General features: G+C 52.4%; 1 protein-coding gene across 1 annotated transcript in view; it reads right to left on the bottom strand.

The window, feature by feature from the left end:
- Positions 1-2,235: 2,235 nt before the first annotated feature.
- Positions 2,236-27,149, bottom strand: part of ALX4 (ALX homeobox 4) — a 39,759-nt gene continuing 14,845 nt past the window's right edge. The window contains exons 2-4 of the mRNA XM_037395715.1: positions 12,564-12,874; positions 4,662-4,790; positions 2,236-2,562 (exon numbers count right to left, since the gene is read on the bottom strand). Coding sequence (XP_037251612.1) covers positions 2,239-2,562; positions 4,662-4,790; positions 12,564-12,874 — 764 coding nt within the window. The 3' untranslated portion in view covers positions 2,236-2,238. The remainder of the gene's footprint in view (positions 2,563-4,661; positions 4,791-12,563; positions 12,875-27,149) is intronic.

Here is a 27,149-nt window from a genome sequence, read left to right as displayed (position 1 = left end):
TGGGGCAGCGGCCCTTCGCGGGCTTCCCTGCTGACTGTGGGATGCATCATGCTCCCCAGTATACCTGGGGAAATGCTCTCCACAGCACACTTGGCTGCCTGCACAAAATCTGCTGGAGAAGCTGCCTCCTGCCACTAATCCCTGGGTGGGCTGGGACCCTCGGTGGCTTCTGGGGCATCTGGTGGGGGTGATGTACACCTCCAGCTGGGCAGCAGGATCCTGGCTGGTTCAGTGATCAGCATCACTTTTAGCACCTAAGCCATCAAGCCCGATGGCTCGGCTGAAAGTTTAGGCTGGGACATAAGTCCTGGCTCCTTGTGATGGGAGAGGCCCTGGTTGTACACGTGGTGTGGTATACGCGTGCTGGTTCCCTGTGAGTACCGAGGCAGGCATCTCTTAGCATTTCTGGGAAGAGAAAAGAGACTGCTACTGGTCTGTTCTTATTCCAATAAATAAATATTACATTTGATCTAGCAACGCTGTATCATTCAGGTAGTGTCTGGCAGTGCAGGCGTTATAGAAATACTTGCATATCTTGTTAACCTGAAACCTGATATTTGGCTGTAGCTTATTTGGAGCCTTTTCCAAGACCACTAAATATTCCTGGATGTAGAACTACTAGAGTCCCTAACACTGAGCATGAGGAGGGAGGGCAGGGTGACACACAACTTTTTATGGGAGCAAAATCCTGTAGCTCCCTTGAGAATCTCAGAGACGGCTGCCCCAGCTCAAGCTCAGTCTGCATAGCCATGCTGTGTGGGTCATAGTGCTGCGCTGACCTTCAGCTTCTCCTTGGTGATAATTCAGTGGGGTAAAAGGATGTTCCAAAATTATTCCTAGCACTACGAGATCATTGAAAAGCTTGTAGAAGATTTAGCCTTGCAAAGGAGATCTTACTTAACAGTTAGCACTGTGCAGGTAAGAGGGCTGGGAGGGAAAAGTGGGGATGCATATTGGCTCAGAAAAAAACAGGCAAGTTCTGGTGTCTCCTGCTTCCTCTGCAAGGTGAAGAGGATCCGAGGTGGCTGGAGATGGGGCAGCACTGCCTTGCTCAGCCTTGAGTCCCTTCCCAGCCTGCTCCCTGTGCTGTCCCTGACGTGGAGACACCCACAGCAGCTGTGTGCAGCAGGGCCCTGGGGTGGAGGGCTGCAGGGAGGGGCTGTCGTTGCATGCTTCTGACCCCAGCACAAGGTGTATGAGGAATTCCATGGCCTCACGCAACTGTGGCTGTGTGATAGCAATTGAGCTGTTTCTCAAAGCAGTCTCTTTGGGCACCTGTGGATTTACACAGCGACTGTACTCCCCTCCCATAGCTGCTGTCTCTAAATTGAGGATGGTAATTCCCAACTCAGTGAATGCCAGAGGAAACATTTTGCTGCCCCACCATGCACAAGAGCCTCAACATTGACCACAACCATGGCAAAGCAAACCCCGGGCACTCCCTGGGGCAGCCATCCATGCTGGGAAGCTATCGTCTGCTGGGGTGCATCTCCAGCTGGGTCGCCAGACGGCTGGCAAAGACTCTCAGCGTGGTAGCACCGTGCCATGCTGGGAAGAGAAACATCCCCTTCACAGGCCTCTACGGCTCTGTGCTTCATCTCAGACTGCAAGATGGAGAGGAAACAGGTTAGAAGGAGGTGGGCTACCGTTGCCTTCTTTCTACTTTCGGGTATCTTCCTATCCCTGTTCCCCACTCAGCTGTGGGAAGTCGTGGCTCCTGCTAAACAGACAGGAGCACCCTGAGAGGTGTCTCTTTGCTGGTGCCAGAGCCCCCATCCAGGGCCCAGGGCAGAAGAGATCTGAGCAACACTGTTGACAAATTAGGAGGGCAAGATGGGGGGCGGGGGCGGAGAAGCTGCTGAAATGCCAGTGGGCTCTTGCTCTTTGGAAAGGCAGATCTGGTGTCAGAAGAAGGAGCGGGGAGAAAAAATGCCCAGGTTATTGGGGAGGTGTTGGTGAGAGAGGACACATCCCAACCCAGATCTCACTGGAAGAGGTGCTGCTCTACAGCCTCCCTCTCCCCTGGAAGCCTGATCCTGGGAAGCCGGGAGCTGCTGTGTTCATGCTGGAAACACTCCACTTACGTTAACATATGTACTTTATATGCCTAGGGTAGCTAAAAGTGCTGTATTCACATCCCCGAGGAGGCAACTGCTGTCTGGAGTCCAAGCGGATGGATTTATTTGGCTGTCCCCATGTGCTCTCTCCATGTCTCATGGGTGCTGGGCTGCAACCCTGTCATGTCGCCCAGGAGATAGCGGCGCTGTGCTCCTTCGCTTTCATCCTCAGGGCAGCGATGCTGGAGGTCTTGCGGTCCGGCTCGCTGTTCAGCTCATAGCCGTTGAGGCCGGGGCTCATCCCAGCCGTGCCAAAGAGGCTGCCCATGTGAGTCTGTCCCACGTGGCTGCCAGGGCCAGAGACACCGAGGAACTCGGAGACGCCGCCAGCTGCGTGGGGATGAGCATGGGGGGACATGCAGGAGGGCACCGTCTCACAGGGGACAACGCAGGCGGGCACAGGGGAGGCAGCTCCATTGTTGCCAATCCAGGAGGGGTTCTGGATCTGGGGATGGGAAAAGAAGCGTTAGGGCTGCCCTGCGCAGAACGTGGCCAGCGGCTGGCCTGGTGGGATAGAGCATGTCTGGCCCTGGCCCTGCCGCCACCCCGCAGGGCAGCCCTGCACACGAGGGACAGCCGGTACAATGGGATGCGGTATGCTGGCCCCCTCCAGCTGCAGCATCCGCAGCCCCCCCGGAGCAAATCTGCTCCAAAATCTGTATGCCAGCCCAGACAGGGCAGGGAGTGTGGAAGACTAGCTCACAGGGAGCAGTACTGTGCCCCTCCTCTGCCATAGTCTCTCTGTTCATCTGTTCCCCGCCATTTCTCTTTTATCTTTTCGCACTGAGCACTCTTTGGAGCAAGGATGCTCCCAGCACAGAAACCCAGAAACCCTGGAGCCATCCATGGTGTTTCTGTGGGCCTACCCAATACAGAAGGAACAGGCAGAAAGGGACGCTGCAAGAATGCTGATCTACCCTCCTGCCCCAGCTTGGGGCAGCTTTGCCTAGGCAAGGGCTTTTTTCTACCGCACAGATGTGCCCGTCAGAGCTGAGCTGCCTGCAGCCCCCAGCACAGGCAGTTTCCCTGCCCCTCTCCCCAGCAATGCTCCTTGCCTGTTGAGGAAGGTCGCCTGGCTCCTGCAGTGTCACTCATAAAATGATATTGCAGAAGAAAGGAGAGGAGCTCAGTATTTGCCAGTGGGAGTAGGTGTGCTGCGGCGGCAGGGGGACAGGGGCATGAAGGATGAAAGCAGGGAGGAGGCGAGCAGCTGGCTGGAGCTAGAGAGCAAAGGGCCCTTCATCCCACCGCCCACTGCACTGCTCGCCCTTGGGCCCTCTCTGATCTCTTACCTCCTGCAAATTGCTTTTCATTTTTTTGATCTCTAGGGCTGTGAGAGGAGGGCAGTATGGAGGGAGGGAGCAGTATAAATTACAAAGGCAAGAGAATGAAGTGCTGAAAAGGCTGCTGGGAGTGTCCTCTGCTTGAAAAAGCTACTTTGGCACCTCTCAGCTGTTTCATAAGGGCTTCTTGTTCAGTTCAGGGGAGACGCCAAGCAGGAGAGAGGTTAAATGCTCTTGGCCTGGCTGTGAGGCAGCTTTGGTGTGGCATTGGCTGAGGAGGTGGCTGACAGCCGGGGTGTTGCAGGGGGAGGACTCTCAGCAGATCTGTGAGGACAAGTTGGGTTCAGAGCATCATGCCTGCAGAACTGTGCCCTCAGGCAAATTCTGGGTGGTGGGAAGGAGTTGGCAGGATGGAGGGAGTGCTTTGCGGGGGCACAGCCTAGCCCTTTAGCTAACAAATGCCTGTCTGCTCTGCCCTGGCATCATCTGAAGGCAGTGTTGTGAAATGGGGGCTAGCCCAGTGCTTAGGAGTCTACTGTGGTGACAGGTTTCCCAGGACAGGATGCAAAGGCGGGGAGGCAGCTGTGTCACCTGCCTCCTGGGTCAGGGCAGGAACAGTTTCAACAGGCCCTGGGAGCAGCCCCAGATACCCAACAAGGCTCCCTTTGGAGCACAAACCCGCAAGTCCCTCGGGAAGCATCCCCAGACGTCACCAAGTGCGCTGCGGGTACTACAGTCCATCGCTGGGAGACAGCTGTGGGAATTTCCCAGGGGATAAATGCTTTTGTCCAACTGCCTTAAGAAGGGGCATGGAAACCTAGGCAAGGCAACAGGAAGCTTTCCTGGGAACTGCTGCTCTTTAGGCATGAAATAACCTTTTGGACCTTTTCCAAACCAGCAGAAAGTTAGTGGGCAGCAGCACATGTGATGGGAGATGGACAGCGTAATAGGGTGTGCTGAGCAGGGCAACCTGTGCCCAGAGGGTGGTTGCACTATGTCACGCAGGGCTGGGCTTGATGCCTGCTTTGGAGATGGCTGCTCGGAGCCAGGGCATGAGGGAGCAGGGCAGGACACTCTGCTAAATAGCTCCTGGCCCTTCAGTCCTTGGCAGTATAGCCCTAGCCCTGGCTCTCTTGAAGACCTGCATGAGGGCAGGCGGATGAACCCAAGAAGCGAAGCATCACTTTGGGAGACAGGGAGCAGAGGTGGTGTGTCCAGCAGGCATTGGGACAGATGGGCCAGGGCAGGGGGATGCACTCACCTGGGCATAATTCTCAGCACGGGTGAGCAGGGGCAGCTCGTATGCGGTGGAGAAGTGGGTCCGGACCTGCTGCATCTGACCAAACCTCTCTCGCTTGCGCCATTTCGCTCGCCGGTTCTGAAACCACACCTGGGGAGAGGGCAAGAGGGGGCTGTGAACAAGGGGAGCTGCCAGCGGTGGCTGGGAGCCTGGCAGCCCCGAGGAGCCCACTGGCAGACAGGGCTTCACCAGGTGGATGGTTGTGAACGTCACAGGGCAGGGTGCTGCCCCCCACAAAGCCCTGAGGGGAAGCAGCGGTCCTGCCCAGCATCCCTGGGAGGGTCTGGGGCAAGCCTGCACTCCCAAACCGGGAGCAAAAGGCGCTGCCCATCTTTCGGTGTCCTGCCTGTCTGGGGACATTCACAGCTCTTGGTTCCCACAGCCTCGTTTGCCCTGGGATAGCTCACCCTCCTCACACCCCTACATCAGCATTACCCAGGCGCTGCCGGCAGCTCTCGTGCCAGTCTCAGTCAGCCAGTCTCAGACAAGAAGTGTGAATACATTCGTGTGTGCTGCTGCCAGGCTGAAACCAGCAGTGCTGGGGCTTTCCCCTGGCCTGATCCTGGCTATGACAATGCCATTGGCTCAGAGCTTGCTTTTCTCACTGAGCTCTGTCTTATTTTTCTTAACTGTGAAAAAAAAAATAAAAAGCACGACACCCTTTCCCTCCTTAGCTGCAGGAAAGGACATGTGCCTTTCTACAGCATTGCATGTCCTTTGCTTTACACTGAGTTTTCTTCGCAGGCTTTGCAGCTCTCTGCTTCACAGTGCTGCTCGGATCCCTTCAAGGCAGAGGAAAGACCAAAACTCTGATTCTGCTCTTATTTTTACTGGCTTGACATCAGTGTGGATTATTGCACTGTTGTCAGCACCATTGCTCCTGATTTGCATCAGCCTAAGAGAGATCAGAGCCTGGCCCAGTGTCTTCAAAGCCTCTTGAAGCTTGTGAGTCAGGGAAACACATCAATCAAGAGCCGCTTTGAAGGCATTGAGAGATGCAGGCGATCACCAGGGGCTGGGTTGTGCAGGTCACGCCAGTGCATGAAAGGAGCAGTCCTAGAGCTGCTGAGTTCTGCTTCGAGTTTTACATGGTGACTCACGGCGGGAGGGGGGAATCACTAACGAAAAGCTTGGCTCTACCTGCGCCTGGCCGTGGGGCAGCTCCGCTGCTTGGCAGGCAGCTCGGGAAACCAGACGCTGTGTGGGAAGCTCATGTCTCCAGAGGACAGCGTGGCAAGCTGGGCACTTGGCACAGGGTGGGGTGGCAGGCTGCCTTTCAGGGGGCATGAGAGCGGTTTTTACAGCCTTTACAGCCTACATCAGTACAGCTAGAAGCTGCTACAGGGAGAGACAGGACCGAGGGTCTGTGATTTCTGGTCTGAGCTGATCTTGCTTGTGCTGGAAGAGTCGTTTTAGGGTCTCCTGCCTCATTTTCCCCCTCCCTGCCATGCAGGCAGCCTTGTGCTGGTCTCTCACAGCTCCCCGCTGTGGCCAGCCCTGTGGTACGAGTGGGTAGCTGGGTCTGGCCACGGGCTGTGGGCTGCTTGGTGCAGGGTGTGGACAGTGCAGCACCCGGGCATGTCCTCCCCATGTGGGCTGTGGATGGTGTAGGGTTTAGTTCCCTGCTCCACAGCCATGGCAATGCCACTGGCATGGGTCACCCACAAGCCAGCCATGCTAGCCATACCCAAAGTAGCAACCTGATATTAACGCCCCATCCCAAACCAAACACCCTGTGAGGATTTTCAGCCAGTGCAAAAAGCACCAGCAGAAAGGTCCTAACTTTACCCCAGCTGAGCACATGCTGTACCCAAAGACCATCCTACTGGAGCAGGTTTGATGCCCCAGGCATCTGTCTGCTTTTCTTCTACCTCTTCCTGGCACAGCTGCTCCAGCCCAGCTGCAGGCCAGTCCCAGGGCTGGCCCAGATCATGCTGCTTTGATCTGCAGATTCAAAGTTAGTGGTGGTGACCCGGTTCCTCCTTGGGCGGAGGAGGCCCTGCTGTGCACAGAGGGGTGGAGAGCAGGTAGGGAGCAGAGCGCTGGCTGTGCGTGAGGCTGGGGCGAACATATGCCAGGCATATGCGGCCGTTCCCCGGCTTGGTGAAGGCACCAGCTCGCCTGCCCACACACCTGCACTGCAGTGCAGGGGAGCCTGCCTGAGCATCCCGCCCGGGAGCAGGGCGGCCCAGCACAGGCTCCCACGGCAGTGCCCAGCTCTGCAGCGTCACCTCCAAAGCCATCAGCGTGGGATTTGTGCGCTCGGCTTTCCTGGGGTGGTACAGCAGCTGCCCTGCCGGAGCCACAGGGAGGTTTCCTCAGGGCCAGACGAGGCAGAGCAGGGTCTCCGGCACAGGCTTGTGCTCTGCTGTTCCTCATTTATGCATTGGATTGAATGGGCACTGACAGAGCAAAATGGCTTAAACTGGCAGTTCCTGAATTGCAATCCCCACGTGACCGGTGGGCTGGGAGGCTGTGGCAAACCATCGCATTAGGCTGAAAAAGAGGAGCATCTTCAGTCAAAGTGCTGATGCCGGGGGCACTGGAGACACTCTGAGGGCTGGCAGTGATCCACTGCTCCAAAACACTCGTGACAAGGTTTGAACCACTTTTTAAAATTCTTCTTTCTTCTCTGGTCCAAGTCCTTTTAGGCTGCTTGGTGTCCTGCAGGCAGGTTTCTCCAGGCCTCCACTGTGTTCCAGGGAAAACAGGGCAGGCAAGACAATGTATAATGCGAAGATGTCAGGAAAAAAAAACAACTAATCCTAAGTATTTCCTCAATCTTAGAAACCACCTGCTTTTAAAAAGCAAATCTAAAACCCAGCAAAAGTCCATTTTTCTTTCGTTGCTTGTCACCTTTCATCAAGAGAGGCTGCTATGGGATGAAGATGTGACAGCGGAGGTTGCAAGGGTTGGTGCAGCACATCCCCTGGGGTCAGGATGGGGTTCTTCACCCAGGGATAAGCAGTCGCTGTGGGCTGCATCTCAGTGTTAACAATTAGAATGGGAGTGTAGGGTAATGTCATGTATCTGACTCCTGCAGACAATGCTTTGATAAGGCCTGACGTACCACATCAGCCCTATAAAAAACTACAGAACTGAAAATGTTTCATGTCTCCATAAACATTCAGCCATATGCTGGTACCTAAATCCATATGCATACACAGCTGATGTGCTGCAGGGGGTGGAGAGGCTGGGAACGGCCTGAGACAAAGAAAGCAGGAGGCTCCTGGTGGCTGTCTTGCTGCTGCTACCCTGGCACCCAGCTGGAGCTGCTGGCCTGCCCCTGCCATGGAGCCCCACTCGCCCTGCACAGGCTACGGGCAGCCGGGCTGAACTGGGACCTCACCCAGGCCCCTCTGGTCATGGCTGGATAGCTGGGGACTGCATTGCTGCATTTGTCCTTTCTCCAAGTTAAAAAAGTGATTTCCCCTCCCTCCTGCCCACCCCAGTGCAGTGGTGGAGGGTGAGGCTGGCCCCTGCACGCGTGGTGGTGGGCTGGTGGCAGCCACAGGGCTAGAGCCAGTGTGGTGCCCCACGCCCTGTGCTCAAGCCCCCCTCACTGCATTGCTGCCCCGATGCAGACAAGAGCTGGCTGCCACATTCAAGCCTCTCGCATGCCTGCTCTCTCCTGGCAGCCTCACAGCATCCATTCTCCCCATCCCTGCCATCCAGTCCTGCTGCCCTCCTGCTCAGCCTCCATCTGTCTGTCTGTCTGTCTGGTCTCCAGGACTCTATCCCTCTGCGAAAGGCTGGGCTGTCTCCCCTCTTCCCAGAGATGGCCACCAGCCCTTTGCTTTCCAGCCTGAAGAACAGAGCCAGAATTCATCCTTGAGCACTGAAACTGGACACCATTTTATCAGTGGCCTGGAATGGGAAATTGGAGCCTGGGATGAGAGAATTGAATAACTCGAGCTTGTTTTCATTTCATGTTTAATTTCCTGCAGGCTTAGCTCAGTCTTTCCGCTCCTTCCACCAGCCTCCCAGGGTTTTATAGGGGGAAAGGGATCAAGATATATTACTTCTTGCTTTGCTTTTTTTCTTTTCTTTTTTTTCCAAAGCAGCGATTTTGCTACGGTGGAGTTTGACACTTCCCTCTCACTTTCAAGCCTCCGACGCATCACAGGGTCACCACCAAAAACATTTCATTAATGGTCCCAGCAATCATAAGGCTGGCTCAGAGGGGGACTGGCTGAGGGTTTATATTCCCTGGCTGTGAAGCCTCCTTCCAGCTCCATCTCTTTCTCCTCTGCCACAGGGCAGGCCAGGAGGCAGAGATGCTCACAACTCAAGAGAGATGAACAGCCAGGGCCAGGCTGTCATGGGGGTGTGCATGCATGCATACAAGGGGAAAGAGCCATGTGTGAATACGTGTGTGTCTACCATGTCTCTCCAGTGCCACTGCCTCAGATACCTGCTACAGCCCTGGATGGGCTGGAAGAAGCTCAGGCAGTTGCTGCTACTGAGCAGGAGCTCTTTCTGGAGGTCTGCAGTCCCAGACACGGAAGAGGAAGAGAAAGGAACAGGATATGCACGCTGTGTAGGACCTACATGAAAGCAGTGCCCACTGTGCACCCTTGCAGGTTTGTTTCTGAGCCCCAGCAGCCTCCCCCTGGCTGTGTGGCTCTGCCTCTGTGCAGGGCTTACACATGGCTCCCACTTTGGAAAAAAGGGACGAGCAATAGCTTAATAGTACCTGGCAACAAGGGGCCAGGTTGTGGTGGGCAGGCAGGCAAAATGTTGCATTGCATCACAGGGGAAATTAGCTTTGGCATTGTTGGATACCAGCACTGATGGATGGAAACCAAGACAGGCAGAGAAATGGAGCAGGAGAGCGTCAGGCTGCAGGATGCCACCACTCCGCAGACAGCACAGCCTGCCCCACGCATGCTGCTGGCATGAGCTCTTCTCCAGGCACCGGGATCTCTGGCGGCTATTTCACTAATGAAGCGTGAGCTTGGGAAAGGGGTGGAAGAAAAACAGAGCTGCCACTTGCCTGTCTGGACTCCACATCTGCTCCTGCCTGCAGTGCGGTGGCTGGTTGCGCTCCCCAGGGAGCCAAGCCTGGCTAGAGGGGATGACCTCGAGCCAAAAGTTGGCTCCAGCTGTGGGAGGGAGCATCATACCTCAAACATGCTGGGTGCCTCACCTTCCTGCTGCTCTGCTTTGCTTAGTTCAGCATTGCAGGCAGCTGAAGCTGGCCTCCGTGAAATTATCCCAGGACTCGCCATCCCTTAGAGGACCATACCTCCCCTGGAAGAGGAGTTATGGAGAAGGCCCATGGGGCTTCAGCAGGTGTGTGTCCAGACACCCCACAGCAGCCAGAGCCCCTGCCAGCTTGGTGGAGGGTCTCTGAATACGTAGTGGCCATTTGGCTTGCAGGAGGAAAGAAGTATGGCTCTCATGGCTTATTCGTGATTTCCACCCTCTGCCTTGGCTCTGGTTGGGCCCTTGCAGTAGGCCTTTGCTTTGCCATCAGTCACCTGAGCTGTTGCCCCATGCCTGTCCACACACTTTGGCCGTGAGCTGACGGCCCTTGGTACTGCAGTGATGGCATGAGGCCCCCACAGAGCAGAGCTGCCCAGAGGGGTGGGAGGCCAAAGGCAAGCTTAAACCAGCTCTGGGTTGTGTTATAGCTTGAGACAGGCACTAGGTGATTCACTAAGGCCCCAGCCCCGAACGCCTCCCTTGTGCGAAGCATAGCCCTGTGCCATCAGCAGAAGAGTCCTGTGCCACTCCAAGCTGTGTCCCCATGCCCCCTGGGGGCTACAGCCATCGCGCCAAGGCTAAGCAGCTTGCTAGCTGGCAGCCCCAGCCCCCTGGGGACTTACATGAAATGTGGGCACTCGGGGTGCCCCTGAGCCTACCCAGCCAGCACCCACAGCACTTAGCATGAGCCTGCTGATTCTCGCTCTCCAGTGACAGGGAGTCTGCATTTCTACCGATGGCACGGCAGCCCTTCGTCACAAGGCAGTGGCTGGGTGCCAGCCTGCAGCCTGAGGGACAGGGTCCTTCCTGGCAGGGCTGGGGGAATGAGTGAAATGCAAGTGCTTACCCCTTTCACCCCGGGGTAAGTGCTCGAGTAGCCAGACCACTTAGACAAGCCCTTCAGCCGCTCCATTACATGAGCCCTGTCATCGCTGTCCCAAGCGCGAGCTGCACTGGCGGCTGCAAGAGGAGAGGGGCTGTTCTCAGCTGCCCGTGGTGGTGGGCTGCTGGGACCCTTATCTCAGGGCAGAGTGGAACTCCCAGGCTGCACCCTCCCTCTGCCACATTTCCTCCTGGCTGCCTGCGGAAGCGTTCCTGCCCTCAGCTGCAGTGTTAGCCAGCAGTAAAGTGGGGAAAAAAACCCCTGAGACTGTGGGTTCCACTTGTGAATTGTATCCGCCTTGCCTGCCCTGGCTCTGTTCGCCAGCCCTGCTTGCTAGCTGGGAAGCGCTAGCTGCACACCCTAGCTCAGAGGCGAGCGGGAGGAGATTACCACCCTCCAGCACCTCATTTTCATTCCTGAGCGAAAGGAATTTCATGCACTGGACAATCAGTAAGGCGATGCCGCTCATGGCCCCCCAGGAGACCCCGTCAGCACTTGTGATGTGTCCCTGGGAAATCCAGGGCTTCATCAGTGGCAGACGTAAAGAGCTGACGGCTGTAGCGCTGCCCTCCTCTGCCCATCCCGCAGTGCTCAGCACGCTAGGCACAGGACCAATGGGAACCACGCTGCTTTCCGCTGAAATGCAGCCGTGTCCAGCCTGAAGAGAAACAGCTGTGGGAAAGAAGAGCACACCAGCCCTACAAACCAATTTAGGCAAGCAAACAAGAAAAATCCTGCAGCTAGTTGAAAATGGAAGCAAATTTACAGACTAAAATTGACTTTTGCAAGGGTGCTGGCCCAGCTACTTCAACTGTTTGCAACAGCTACTTGTAAAGGTTAGAGAGCAAGTCGGGATGCCTGGGACCCAGGAGTCTTCCTGCTGTAAGAGGTACAGATGTCTCCACGTGCCAACTATTCCTGATGCTAATGCAGGTTCTGGGGGGTGGTAGGCTGATATATACCTGCAGACAGAAGTCACAGGATTAGCTAGGCTGGAGAATGAGAGCCTAAGCTTCAGCAGGACCTTTGATGGCCATAAAGTCATGAGCTCTGGATGTCCACTCCAAGTGATGGTGCTCCTTTTTGCACATTTCTGAGCTCTGCCAGGCCTCCAGTTTAACCCTGACTCAGAGTGAAGGGCAGCACTCAGGGAATCTTTCACTCCTTCCATGTGGGGTTTGGCTCTGCTGGACCCCCAGGTTATCTTGGGGGAGCAAGCTCATGGGAGCTGGCACGTGGGTGGGTGGAGGCAATTGAGACTGTTGGGCTCTGCCGCTCTTCTCAAGGTGGTGGGAGCACCTGTTTGCTCCAGATCACCAGGCTTCGTGCAGTCTCAGCGCCTGCTTGGCCAAGCAGGCAACAAGAGCTACCTCTCCTGTATCACCTCATGCTCTCTGGTACTGAACAGGTCACCTCCACATCCCCATCTTGCCAAAAAGAATCCGTACTGTGGGAAAGCTTGCTCCCACCCAGACTAACGAACCTGTGTCCCCTGCTGAGTCTCCCAAAGAAAGTAGTGATCATAATAGTTTTACGTTGGTGATGAGGCTTGCCAGCCTGCTGCCCCACCAGCTCATCACCATGGATGTACCTCCCTGTCCTGTCCCTGCAGCACAGGCTCTGGACAGGGCTCAGCTGCCAGCAGGTGGGCAGGGGCTGCAGGGGACCTCAGGTACAGCAAGGGACAACAAATTTGCAGGGCTCATGGTTTCACTCCCCAGAGAGCAGGGGCTTGTTTGCAGCTCGCCCAGCCCCAGGTCATCCCCCATTACCTGTACACGAGCCTCGGTGAGGTCTGTCCTCATGGCTAGCTGCTCCCTGGCATAGACATCTGGGTAGTGGGTCTTCTGGAAAACCTTCTCCAGCTCCTCCAGCTGGTAGCTAGTGAAGGTGGTGCGGTTCCTCCGCTTTTTGCCCTTGTTGCTCTCTGAGTCGGCCTTGTCCATGGGGCTGGGGAGGTCCGTGCTGGCCCTGTCCTGGGGCACTTTCACCCCACCCTCCTTCACGCTGAGGTAGCTGCTGTCCATTCCCGAAGGGTCGGAGCTTGGCTGCAAGTCAGCCTCTGCCAAACTGCTCTCCTTGCCTGTTGAGGTGGGAGGGCAAGGAGAGGAGGACAGGGAGGGGAGAGGAGGACAGGTTTGAGGAGGAAGAGAGAAAGAGGAGACAGGTGTAAATCTTTTGACTGGTTAATTGGTTCAACCAATTAAAGGTAGCCACAGCAGCTGGGCAGCAGTCCCCAAACACAGGCAAGGGAGATTGACAGCAGCCTGGGCAGGGCTGCCCCAGAGGGCTGCCCTGGGTGTAGGAGAGCTGCTGGCTTCAGCTTTGGAGGTGTTGGGAGTTCTGCTCGGGGGTGGCACAGGCAGCTGGCCAGGCTGTATTTAAGGCAGGACGTGGCTGTTATGGTAGGGGGGGTTGACAGTCTATGGGTGTCAGCATAGTTGGGGAAAGGGAGGTTGGGATGAGTTCTGCCAGCTCCTCCCAGTCCCCTGCCAGGAACTGGGTGGAAAGATGAGCCTGGCACACCCATGTGCACGCACCCCAGCAAGACCCTTCTTCACCCTCCCACTGCCCACAGTGGGACTGAACCTTGCAGAGCACTATGTTCCTTGGTCCTGGCCACAGGAGAGGTCTCTGAGGACAGAAGGGACCAAAACCCAGGCCTTGAAAGATGGTGCCTTGTCACCAGCCCATCCAAGCTCCCCTACTGAATAACACACAGTAGAAAACCAGGGATAGAGAGCAGCCACGCATCACACTCCGTGGGGTCTGTTTTCTGCTCTTGCATCCCCAGGCAAAGGTGGTGTGTCAGCAGAGGTGTTCCTGACTGATACCCCACAGTCACCCCCACAGCCTTCAGCGAAGACTTTCACTGCTTTTGGCAAAGAGGCTATGAACGGTGCTTAGTGCCACAGAAAAGGCTGGTGTGAGACACCTATGGAAACACTCCAGCCTGTGTGTGGGGCAGAGAGAATCGAGAGGAGCCTGACAGCAGCCTGGGCAGCTCTGCCTGCCCTCAACAATTCATAATTAATGGTCCATGATGTACAGGAGCAGTATGGCAAAGCAGGAGGTGGACATTTCAACCACTACAGTGAGCTAGTTCCTCTCTAAGGCTTAGCAGCTACAAGTAAAACCACCTTGAGCATCTGTAACAGAGCATACGCATCCTCAGGCACAGACACTGTGATGGGCTATCCTCTCCTGCCTCCAGTAACAGTGGTGGCCCCTTCATTAGCAAGAGTGCTGCCACGCCAGCAGGACCCTGGTAGGGACCCATGGCAAGGGGCTGTGGATCTCCCTTGCCTGCTGCTGCTGCTTTGCGCAGCAGGCTGTCCCAGACCAGAAAAAGGGGGATTTGTGTGAGTGACCGGCCCACCTCACATAAGCTGTGCAGCCCAGTGTCATGCCTGCCCACCCACATTTCTGGCTGGTATCTTTGGACAAAAAACATGGTAGCCCTACTGCAGGGTTTAACCTTGAGCCACTACACCGGGCTCCTAAAAGTCCAGGAAGGAAAGGGTGTGGTGGTACTTCCTATCCATGCTCTCCTTACCAAGCCAAGATCATGCCAACTGGCTAATCTTTTTTTTTTTTTTTTTAATTTCACATTAGCCTATTTTTAAATGTTCTCAGTCCAGGATCAGTCTTTCTGGGAGACTGATCTAGTGATGTCCCCACTGGGAGCTTTCCCCAGCTGTGTCATATCCAGGGTCATTAATGCCAGCTCAAGCATCTTAGCCCATGTCTTTGGAAATCCCCATTTTTTTCCAGCACTCATCCTCATTACAACATCCTGCCACTTAGTTCACTATATATTTATAGCTTAGCCTTCTGTGAATGACTCTGTCATGGCTTCACAGCCAAAAGCCCATGAGTGGGCTTGTGAGAAGGTATATGTATCCTTGCCCTCTTCTCACTCTCGCAGCTGAAAGACTGCATTGAGGTGATTGGGATGGAAACAGGAGGATGAAATGTAGCTGTCACCCTCTGGCAGGAGATCAAGGAATGCCCAGGTTTAAGCTTAGGAGGATGAGCTATGAAAGGGATTTGAGAAAAAAAATGTCAAGTTAGTATAGGGAAGTCGAAGGCACACTGGTGATGAAGGTGGCCCAGATGCAGGTGCTATCTGCCACTACCACCCTACTTGTTTTCAGATTTATTGCTTTCTCTAATACTGTTCCCTCAGGCTTTCAAGGGGCTCCCTGCAATGCTCAGCAAAGCCTTACATTGTCTATCTCAACTCTCTTTGCTTTGATCCTTAGGAACATTTTGCCAAGATTTATGATCCTTGGACCCTGGAACCTATGTCCAGGCCAGTGACTGCCACCCTGCCTCCTCTTTGCACCTGCACTCTCAGACCAGCTGGCCTCCTCCGCCACGTCCTGGGAGATGCAGGTTGACAGACCCATCCAAAACAGGCTGGGACAGTGCCCTGCCCCACAGACTGCATAAATCTTATGCTTTGGCCATGATATTTATAATTTTGAAAACTAATGATAATAAAACAGTTCCAGAAAATCTGCAGCAATGGGTTACCACCTATGAAAGTCAGTAGAGATGGAATAATAAATAAAGGTTTTCCAGGAATATTTTTTCTTCCTTTCTTTCTTTTTTTTTTATTTTTTATGATGTCAGGAAGCTCAGGACGTTTCCTCCCTGTGCCTTTGTGCTGGCTGCCTCCCCAACACCCGGGTCACCTGCGACTCCAGCAGCAGCAAGCACAAGATCTGAGGCTTTTCATCAGGAACTCCTCTGCTGTTTCTTATCTGCTTGAGTGGCTCAGCCAGCTGGGGAAGGGTCTGCATGAACACACACACACAGAGCAGCTCTGGGTCTCATCTAATTTTATTGACTGCATAGCTCAAACTGCAGCTGGGAGCTGGGCCCAGGGTTTTCAGCAGCGATAGTTATCTCCGCCACAAGCCATCAGCCCCAAGGAGCAAGCCACTGTCCCTGCTGCGTAGGCGCTAGGTGTCCCTGTGCCTGCCAGCTGCCAGCCCAGAGCCTCCCTTGCCAGCTCAGCCACGCTGCTCTCCTGCTGCAGCAGACATGGGCTCCTTCACCTCCAGCCCCTGTGGGCACAGGCAGGGATAAGCTGTCTCTGTGCAGCAACAGTGGGATGGAGGCAGGGAGCAGGGGCAGCAGCATAAGGAGGGGATGGCGTGCATCCACCCTCGGTTGAGCATCCCAAAAAGTAACTCTCATTCCCTAGAAACAGGCTCCCTGGCCTCAAAACAGTCATGCTAACTGCTGAAGTGAAACAAATTGCATACATCTGCATATGGATATGCCCAGACTTCCTGTAACTGGAGATGGCCTCAAAGTTTCAGTGCAAAGTTTGGGGTGTCTGTTTCTAATCAAACCTAGAGAGACCTTGTATTACATATTGTGAAGATCTCCATGACAAGGAGGTTATGTGAGCATCATCACACCCTCACAAGCCCAACAGGTCCACTTGGTGCCTCCTTCACTGCTTATGAGTCTGTTCTTGCCCTCATAGCAGTAGAAGGACAAGTAGAAGTAGATTTGCTGGCTTCCCACACTTATACCCGGCTCTCCCAGTGCCTTGGCTGCCTGCTAGACCATCAGCACTTCTAAGACCTTCCCTGTGTTAGTTGCTGATGGGCAGGGACAGCCCAGCAGAGCTGGGCACTTGGGCCATGAGCATCACACTGCTCCTCTTTTCAGGCAGGAGAGCTGCCTGCACCCCCAGTTCACCTGGAGGGGATATGCCTTTCCAATCTCACCATGCCTGTTCTGGAAACCCCATGGAGGAGGAAAGGGGTGCAGGAGACACAGACCATTCTGCACACATGGCCACGCAGTGAACCCCCAGGATGGCCAGGCATCACCCTGCTCTGCTGACACCTTCCTGGAGGGAATGGCCATTTTAGCCATGCCATCACAACATGTGGATTCACAGCTTGTATCTTCTTTGTTCCCAAAGTGTGCTGTTTTGGAAGGATGATGAAGTAAAATATTCACTATGTACAATCTTATCCGTGAAATTTAATTTAGAGCAAAGTCAGCCTGGTGCATCCACATGTCAGGTTTGGGCCCAGCTTCACATAATGGGTCTCCTTTGCACAGTACGTGCATGAGAAGCCCAGCCACAGCTCCTTCACAAGAGATTCTTTCACATACATCCTCTGATGGCAGCCCCACAGCCTACAAGGCTGCAAGACAGCTACATGGCCAGCAAAACCCAGGGACACAGCTGGCGCAGGGCTGTTTCCCCCAACGCTCCAGGCAAAGAGGCCTGCAGGATCTTGGCATTGCTAATGTACTGCTCTGGTGGCGTTTCATCCAAGGTATTACGGTCTCAGTGAGGAGCCCCACACTATCCCAGCCCCAGGGAACTCTGAGCATAGCCCTGAACACTTGGACCCCTACCAGCACGTGGCAGCTCACAGAGGCTGCCTGCTGGCAGCTGACCCAAGTCCAAAGCACATGGCATGGGTGACACGTGGCTGCACCTCTTTCCTCCCACATTAAATGATGTAGGGGCCTTCTGCCCTCCTTCCTAGCTGTGGGCACAGGGGTTTTCTCCCCTGCCCACCCCCAGATGCCTATGGCTTCCTACACTGGCCATTTCATGGTGCCTCTCCCTGCCTGCACAACTGCAGTCTGACTCTTACTTTTCATAGCAGCTATGTTTAAAAAAAAAACAAAATCCCAAGCCACTGAACCTCTAGTGCAGATGTTTAAGATGACTTTTTAAATCCAGTTCTGGCTCTTAATGTCATCCTCTCATCTCTTGCTTAAATACCAATGCTAAAATTTTGCCTAGGTAGGATTTGGGCAGTGTATTCTATACTTTTTACCAAAGAAGATTTGCCCCACAGCCCAGCCAGCACACCTCCAGGACTTGGCCAGCCGTAGTAACCTTATCCAGTCCTTGTGATCTTGCCTTAACACATGCTGAAGCCATTATGCTTGTTCCCAAGTTGCCTGTTGCAGCCTTCTGCCTCCTGTCTGTCATTGAAGCCTAGAAGTCAGCACAAGGCTATCATTTTAAAAATATACACATTTTGGGTCATATAGGATAAAATGGAGAGGCTTGATTTTAGACATATAAAGGCCCAAATCTTTAGGTTTATTTCTGTTCAGGGAGCCAGTGCTTTTGAAGCCGACAGATGTAGCAAAGAGTTTAAAGATAGAGAAAAGACCCACTATTTTTTAGCTGAATGTGGCATCCCTGATTTTCTTAGCAATGATCAGATATACACATTCACTCGGGTCCAACTGAAGGGTAAAACAGGGCAGCATCCATCTTTTAAATGCAGGTGGTAGAAGTCTGCATAAGACACAAGCCAGTGGCATCATCCTGGAAGCTGCAGTTACCCTTACTGCTAAGCAGAAACTGGTTGGAGCATCTGCATTTCAACTCTGGATAAGGATGAACACATCACTTGTGTCCAGTCTACCAGCAGTTCCCTTGCATTTGCATAAAACAGAGCTGGTTCCTGTATGAAAGCACATCTGTCCATCTGTCCCAGCCAGGGAGCTCATTTGGTTGATCCTGCAGAACCTGAAGGAAGGCTGGAACATAATCTGGGCAGCTCCTCTGCTCACAGCGTTGCATGCACTGACTTCCCATTGTGCTGGGGAGACCACTGCATGAATGTGCTCATCTGTGTGGGCACCGGCTGTCTCTGCTGAGCCTGACCAAAGCTGTTGGCACTGGTGCCCTGCTGCCTGCAGCCTCCTGAGGCTCTACAGCAAAGGGGGGATGTACTGAGATCTGTGGACTAAAAATAGCTATGAAATACCTGGCCACCTTGGAGAGCTAATTACAGACAGAGCTGCAGAAAAGCCTACTTGTAGAAAGATGAAAGGAGGAGAGGAGCATTTCTTTCTACTGTGCTCCTCCTGGCAACACCTAGGGCTCCTCTCCTCAAGAAGAGACTTACTTTTCTGAGCAGAGCATACAGCAGGAGCGGTGCTAAGGCCCGGAGCAGAAAGATCTCAAAAACTCCTGTTCCTGAAAAGCAGCCTGGGGGCAGTGCCAACAGTGTCACACAGCGCCAGTGGGTCCAGAAGCTTTCAGTGGCCCTGCCAGCAGCAGATGACTTAAGTCACTGGCTCTATCTCTACTCTGTGTGCCCCAGAGATGCTTCCCTGGGAGTCAAAACTGCCTCAGCCCTGGCTGCACTTCTCTTGTGCCTGGCTGGTTACACTCTCCCAGAGTAAACCACTGTGTGCGTCTGGGGACAGACAGCTTGATAAATATTAACTCTAGTGCTGCTAAGAAGTATATGTCACAGCAAGCCTAGGGAACGTGTCCGTGTGTGTCTGCGTGTGTGTTATTTGTTTGTGAAAGTTGCTGTTCCTTTTGCTTTTTTTCTGAACTAGTGTTTTTTTTCCAATACAAACATCTGCTTTCGAGGGCACATATTGCTTTGTTGTCTGATTAGCTGAACTCACACACCCTGTGGCTACTTGGGGAGAGCTCAGTATTGTCTGCACAAATGCAACATGCGCTGCTTGCTCCTCTTTCATGTTATTTAAAGGACACTAACAAAACTGGCTTTTACGTAAACAAAGCAGTTCTGAAAACTCTGCATAGAAGCTGTGGCTAGAGTAAAAAGGCACAGTTTATGCCCCAAGTCTTTCTTCATGTGGCACATTCATTTGAACAGCAGGAAAGAGCTGACTACGAATTTTGAAGGCACAAAAAAGTTTCTAGCAACCTGCTGTAATTGTAGCTGACTTTCTGGCTCCCAGAATACCAGCTAAGAAAAGAGAAAGAGCAAGAAAATGTACTGCCATTTTCTCCACAGGGAGAAAATGAAACTGCTCAGTTGCTTACTAGTTTCCTCACTACTGAAGGCAAAAGGAGATGATTGTTTATGCCAAATATTCTGGAGCTGGGCATCTTGGTTCTCTCTGATGAACACATGAATCTCTTTGTGACCTAGCTTTTTCCTCACCTGAAGGTCCTCAGTGGCCACAGGGGATGACACAGTGCTTTGGGGATGTGCTCTTCCACGCTAGGACCAGACACAAGACGGCTTTTTAAGTGACAGCAGAGGGAGGTGACAGTCACCTCTGCGCAGCTCGGGAGCAGCCAGTAGATTCAGCAGATCCCACACAGGCAGCCCCAGGCACAGGGCTGAGGGTGGTGTAGGTTTTCAGCATGCCACAGAATCACAGAATCACAGAACAGTCAGGGTTGGAAGGGGCCTCTCGAGATCAACTAATCCAGCCCCCTGCTAGAGCAGGTTCTCCTAGAGCAGGTTGCACAGTCGCGTCCTGGTGGGTTTTGAAAGCCTCCAGAGATGGAGACTCCACAACCTCTCTGGGAAGCCTGTCCCAGTGCTCTGGCACCCTCAGGGTAAAATTTTTCCTCATATTCAGATGGAATTTCTTGTGTGGCAGTTTGTGCCCATTGCCCCTTGTCCGGTCACTGGGCACCACTGAACGGAGCCTGGCCCCGTCCTCTTGGCACCCGCCCTTAAGATATTTGTAGACATTGGTAGGATCCCCTCTCATTCTTCTCTTCTCCAGACCAAACAGGACCAGCTCTCCCAGCCTTTCCTCACAAGGGAGACGCTCCATCCCAAAGTCATCTTCGTAGCCCTCCGCTGGACCCTCCCCAGTAGCTCCCTGTCTCTCTGGAACTGGGGAGCCCAGAACTGGGCACAGCACTCCAGATGTGGCCTCATTAGGCTACGTGCAAAGTCTTGCTCAAAAGTTTGACAGTCAAGATGGGTCAGCTACTGCATTTTAAAATGTCTCTTTTATTTCCCACTGTAGGCATGTCACAAACGGCTGGGAAATAATTGTGGGTTTCTGCTATGTCCTACTTGTGTCTCTGCCTAAAACAGTGTATGTGAACCAAAAGCCACCTAGTACTTCTGAACTGCTACATCCACAGTGCTTGCCTGCCAAGGAAGATGAAAGAGGCAGGCAAGGATCAGATGGGGGCTTGAAAGGGCTTTCAGTTTCCTTTTGGCTCTGAATTTGATACCTTTTGGATAAGTAGTCTCCTTCTTCCAAAGCAATTCTGCATTGCCTTCCCATGGCCATGATTGCCTGAGAGTCTTGGTTTTTCCCAAGTTCCTCAGAATCAGATGTAAGCACCTAACTTCTCTGAAGACTGGGTTCAACACTGAATAAGACAAAATATGGGAGCTCATAAAGAAAAAAAAAATCAGCATCACTAATATAGAACAAAGTATTGAATAGGATCATCTCAGCTGTAGACTCGTACCTACACACAGGCCAGTAGCTGTTTATTGGCAGTGAAGTCCAAAAGGGTCCACAGACCTTTGGGTAAATGAAAGGCAGAACAGGCAGGTCCTCATCCTGTTTGCTGGACACTTTTGTTCTCCACAGACAGGCTCTATAGAGTTTTACACACTTTGATGCACTGACCCAACATGGGGCCTTTGTCCTGCTCCCATCTGAGCTGTCACTGACTGTGAGCAGCTGCCCAGTCCACCCCTCTGCCTTACTTTAGTATCACCCAGTTCTCTCAGGGTTGCGTTTCCTTTAGAAAAAACTAGATGCAGCCAGGTTGCAAGGTTGCTCCTCCCCTGTTTGGAAGTTATCTCCAGCTGAGTTACATGACGATGGTGTTTAAGGTACCCAGGATTCAGCCCCCCTCCCTTCTCCAAGACTCATACCTGCAGCAGGGAAAGGTAAGCGCTGGGGAGCTCTGGGGCTGGTGGCAGGCAGTCCCATTCAGTGCCTGTGCAAACGCTGAGGGCTGCTCCGATGTGAGTAACAAATGAGGGTGATGCAGGGCTTAGGGCTAAGCTCTCACTCTGAAAGGAAGAGCGTAAGCCTCCTCACTGGATGCAGATTTATGTATTCATCTTAACCTCACCCATGCCCTTTGGCCACTGCGGGGGTCTGAAGAGATCCCTTGCCTGAGCACTGCAAGACAAAACAGGGCTCTTCAGTGCAAGTTGTCACCTCCTCCAGAGTTTTTCCCCACAACCTGTCAGCACCTCCCTCTTCCCCACAACACACCCTGGGCATTTCCCCTACAGTTCCCGTCCAAGGCTGGGCACTGAGTGAGCTGGGCATCTGCTCTGTCGGGGCGAGAGGGCACGGGTGCAACCTTCCGTGGTCTCAATGCATGTTGCCTTCCACATTAACCACACACCAGGGGAGGTACCACCAGCTATAGCGTATGACAGCAGATATAAATCAGCCATCTAGTTAAAGGAGAGTGGCGGGATGCTCCTTCCAGCTGGTGGGGAAGACTGGTGAGGCAAAACAGCCTGAAGGGAGTTGAGCCTTGCTCTGATGTCTGGCTATGGCACAGTTTAATTCCCTGCTACCAGCCTGGAAAGTGATTCACCCCATCCTATGTGTCTGTGCCTGCCCAGACAGCATCCATGCCGTCGGTCGGTTGGTTGGTCCATCAGTCTGTCTCTCTCAGCATTCTTCTGTCTGCTTTGCAAGAGCAACCTCTTCGCAGCAGTGGCAGCAATGCATTGCTGAAGTTCAGCTGCCTCCCAGAGGTGACTTCCAGTTGCCTGTTTTGTGCTGCTGGTAACAAGGCTGGAGCTGCAACCTGAAATAACCAGCAGAGCAGAGGGGCAGGAGGAGGGATATTAGAGTCATTTTGTCATGAGCTGAGCAAGAACTCAGCTGCCTCTGCGTTATGGAATCCTGGTTCAAATTAGAGAGAGACAAACTTCAAAAGGCTTGCAGGCGTCTGAGCGGGCTCTGCCTAGCTAAAGAAGCCAGCCTGCGGCCCTAATCCAGCAAAGAGCTGCAGCATATGTGTGTCCCTGGACTACCCTTACGCTCAAAGTGAAGTCGTTATGTACTTCAGACGGGCAGTGAGACAAGCCCCAACAAATCCTCCCAGCACAGCTCCTGTGCTGCTCCTCGTGCTTCCCGATTTGGAGCCCCAGGTGCTCCCCTGAAGAAGAGCTGAAGACTCTGAGCCTGGATAAGATGCTGTGGCAGTCCCATTGCTACCCAAGTACAGCTCGTCACAGGGGGATTTGTGTGCTACCATTCTCGCTTGGAAATTGGAAAACACGAATGACAGGAAAGCTGGAGTAAAAGCAGAAAAACACCCTAAGCTGGCTGAACCCCATTGAACCACAGAAAGGGTTGAGTTTGAACATTGGGCCAAAGTTTGGGCCAGGTTATTTAACAAAGTAGTTCTGCTATTCTTCAGTTTTGTACAGCTGATTACTAAAGAAAGGCCCACACAAGGGAAGAAAAACATTCAGCCTTCCCAAACCTGCCCATTCTTGGAAGCACAGCTAAAACTTATTTCCATTCTGACTGCACATTGCAACTCAAGGCCGGCCAGGTCTGGGAATTGCTAATGTTCCTACGAGCACTAGGCTTTTAGAAGTATTCCAGAAAGAAATCAGGCTATCAAACCCACCACCTCACAGTCACGGGGGCTGGGCAGCAGACTGGCACCAGCTTTCACAGGCAGAGAGAAAGAGGGCAGCAAAATCACAAACTGAAGCAAGAAGCAGCACAACCAAACTGGGAACTTGCCAACCAAGGAGGAAAACAAAGTAACTAACAGCAAACCTGACCGTGGCAGGTTGTTTCCCCCAACCTCCACACCCCTCCTCACTCCATTACTCAGGTCACCCACTGCAAAACATCTCCCTGCTGTGGGGTCACAAGAGGGGACGGTGCTGCGGCCCTACAGGATGCTGGTGCTGAGAGAGAGCGGGGAGCCTGGGCTCCTGACTGGGTCTGAGGGCAGCAGCCACCCCTGCTAGCCAGGGGCTGTCATCCTTTGTCCCCATGAGCCACCCATACAATACAGGGGGTGCACAGTGGCCTCAAGGTCTCGCTGACCACAAAAGCTGATTGGGGGGGGGGGGGGGGGGCACAGCTGTGCTGTGTGGCCTGGCTGTGAACTGCAGCATGTCTACACTATAGCTGGGGAGAAAGGGCAAAGAAAGGAAAATCCATCTAAGACTGACTTGCCTGAAAACTCCAGTTGCCCCTTACACAGTCTAAACAAATATTTATTTAAATTACTTGGAACGTCCCAGTCTTCTTATATGTATCCCCAAAGAGTGTCATAAAACATCTACAAAAAGGATTCCGTTAACCTCTGCTGCCCTGCGTTAGAAGCACATATTTCAGCTCCAGTTAAACTGAAGTTTAATAAACTTTTGGCCTCTGTAGCCTCTGTAGAGGCCTCCTGCCTCTGTAGCAGCTGGTCCTCCCCTACCCCAGTCTGGCTCCAGGTCTATGTTCACCGCTGGCATCTGCCATGAAGAGCAGCCATCAAGGATGGGGAACCACCAACACTGTTCCAGCCTCCAGCAGGAGCCCACCATCAATTGTGGGATGCTACACTCTCACACCTTGCATTTCTTTCTGTTGGGGCCATGAGGAGCAGGGAGAAGATGTTTGCAACTCTCCCCTATTTCTCCTCAGCCCCAAAATGTAACCTCCAGCTTAGTACACTTTTATCTCTGGAGAGTTAGGTCAATGTCCCTTGTATCACAGCAGAGAAGGAGCATGTTGCCTGTAGGAGCCAGGTTAATATAAGTCTTTTGAATGATACCGATCGCTGATGCAAGCCTATGCCCTGGAAAATACTGGGAAACCCTGCTTGCTTCATGGTTGAAGTGCAATGCTTTTTTCTTCCAAAAAAATTTTCTATGTGTAGTTCAATAATTTCCTTTTAATGAAATTTTGCCAGCTTATCAAGGAGTAAAAATCATACTACATGACTTGGCCAATTATTATCATGAGACATTTGTGCCAGAGACCAACCACAGGGTTTACAAAAGAAAGGGATGAAAATTATTTACAGAAGCAGTGAGGCAAAGGTTTATTGATAATGAGACACTAAGAGTAAATTGGGATGAATGTGCCCAAGATTCCTCTGGTAAATTAATAACGAATAGTATTTGCAGCTAGCAACTTACATTTTTCATTTTGAGCTGAGAATAGCAAGAGGCAGGGCAAATGACAGTTGTTAAGAAAAAAAAAATCCATTAGGTAGTACTGAGCAAGGAAAAAATCCACAGAAGTGTGCTCTTACTTGAGAAAGGGGAGTTGTGAATTGCTCAAAGGGTAAACTGTGCTTGTCAAGTAATTCAGAGCGCTATGCACTCCAAGGTCAGAGAAGGGAAAGGGGATTTCATTTCACTTGGGGACTGCTTCACCTTGCAACACATTTAACTGTCACCGAGGAGGAGGGGGGATAAAACAACAACAGAAGTAGGTTTGCACAAGCCAAGAAAATTTCTTTTTCTTTCTCTCTACCTCTGTGGTTCACTTCCCTCCCCAGGCTGCACATGCCCGGTGAGCCGCACTCCCACAGTGTCTGCCCACCCTGCACGTGCTCTCCAGCCACTCAGCCCTGACCACTGAAGTTACTGGAGTCTGGTCACTGCACTTGGTGGTGACCAAACCAGGCCAAGACGTGCATCTCTCACCATCACTGAATTTCTTTATGAAGCCATTCTGGGACCAACTTTTTCTGGGGACAGACTGAACAGGAGAAGATGTTTGCCCCTCATTCTGTTGTGGCTGTGGATGGCACCCAGAGTGGTGTGGCTCCACTGGCACTAATGGACTGCTTCTGCCAACTGTGGGTGACCCCTGGCTGCTCAGCACCATGATTACGCCCAGCGCTGGGACCAAACATAGCTACCAGACACAGGAAGAAGAGCAGTGAGAGCGCTGTGTGAAGGGCTTTTGTGCCTTTCCTCTTATTTATTTTCTAACATACTTCTTGCTTTCTGGGTCATCAGATGATATATACTGGACCCCTACCCCCAGTGAACAGTTCTCCATTTTTTTCTCATCATCCAACATATGAAGGCAATCCTTACTTACTGCATGACATCCACGCCCTGTTCAGCAGTGTCCTCTGGGCTTCCCACAGCATTCACTGAGTCATATCAGAACGTCACAGAGATATGCCTGAGCCACAACGAGCCCAGTGAGATGAGGCACCACTATTGCTCATGTTGTACCCATGGCAAACCAAGACAGAGAGCCACCAAATGCACAACAGCCACTCTGAGATATCTAAGCCTGAGCTTTAAAGAGCACTTAACATTGTCTAATGTTCTTGCAGCTTGGAGCTGAAGGTCCTGTTGGCCTCAGCTATGCTTCTCAGATGCCCTGAATCATGCAATACCTTTGTATCATGGCCACTCAGTCCTAAGACCCCATTCACTCCAACACACTCCCCAGTCTTCAGACCAAGTTGCTGCCACACCCAGATTTCTTATCCCAGCCTTCTGCTGCTTCCCCAGATACAGCTTCTCTCGTGACTGCAGTTACATCAACCAGTGTGCTCCCCTCCTTTGCCTGGGTCCAAGAAAGGCTGGACCATCTACTGGGGTAAATGGCCACTGCAAGAAGAGTGAGTTCAGACCTGGCCAGAAACATGCCCAGAACATGGGAAATCTTGCAGTGTGTTTAGGTGTGAAAATCAAAGCTGATGCTACTGAGCAAGTGAGAGCCACAGCTTTTTAAGGCTTGTTCTTAGATAATTTTTCAGAGGAGAGGCACAAAGCACATTTCCTACCCAAAGCCCAGCTCCACTGCAAGTCTGATGATCTTGCTCCACAGCACAGTGCACCAGAACTTATGAAAAAGGACACTGTCAGATTTTTTTCTAAACTGGAGAAAACAAAAATGTGCTTAGTTTTAGCTACATTCTTGGAAACAGCTTAATTGATTCAGATGAACTTTAAAAAAAAAAGTATTATAAAAACAGCCAGAGGCAAAAAACTGCTGTGGGAGCTTTCAGGCCATATTGTTAAGTTTTGATTAAGTTAGAAGCAACTGGAGGCAGGATTTTGGTAGGAAGTGTCAGGCAGTTAACACAAACAACAGTGACTCTGGTAACGTACTTCCTAACAGAGAACAAAAAAATCATGAGCCTTGGAAACAGTGAAGCTCCCAGAGCACGACTAATTCTCAGCAGAACTGGATGATTACGTGAAAGATGATGACCATGAAAATCAGCCTAAATTAAAAACTGTATCCACATCAGCTGAGCTCATGCCCACTTTTGTGTTTGTTTCGAGTTAACATTCCTGGATGGGGTCATATTGACATGAGTGACTGCAAATGTCAAGTAAACATTAGCAAATATTTACAGAAATCATCTTTAGGAACCCGCGAAAAGGAGTATTTACCCCAGAAGCCTACTTCTGCCAACGATGATCATCCAACCAGGGAACAGAAAAAACTCTTATCTCATGTGTCTACCGTGTACCACTCACCACCACAGATCACCTTCCAGCAGCCTACTCCTTGCACCGATTGACGCACACACACAATCTGCTGACCAAAGATTACTCACCAACGTCATCCCAACAACACTCCTGGGTCCCAGACAGACCTTGAAAAATCATACCTTGCTTACAATTTGCAAA

The sequence above is a fragment of the Falco rusticolus genome, chromosome 7 (assembly GCF_015220075.1).
Source record: "Falco rusticolus isolate bFalRus1 chromosome 7, bFalRus1.pri, whole genome shotgun sequence".
Classification (NCBI taxonomy): Eukaryota; Metazoa; Chordata; class Aves; order Falconiformes; family Falconidae; genus Falco; species Falco rusticolus.
This window is presented reverse-complemented; position numbering and strand designations above follow the sequence as displayed.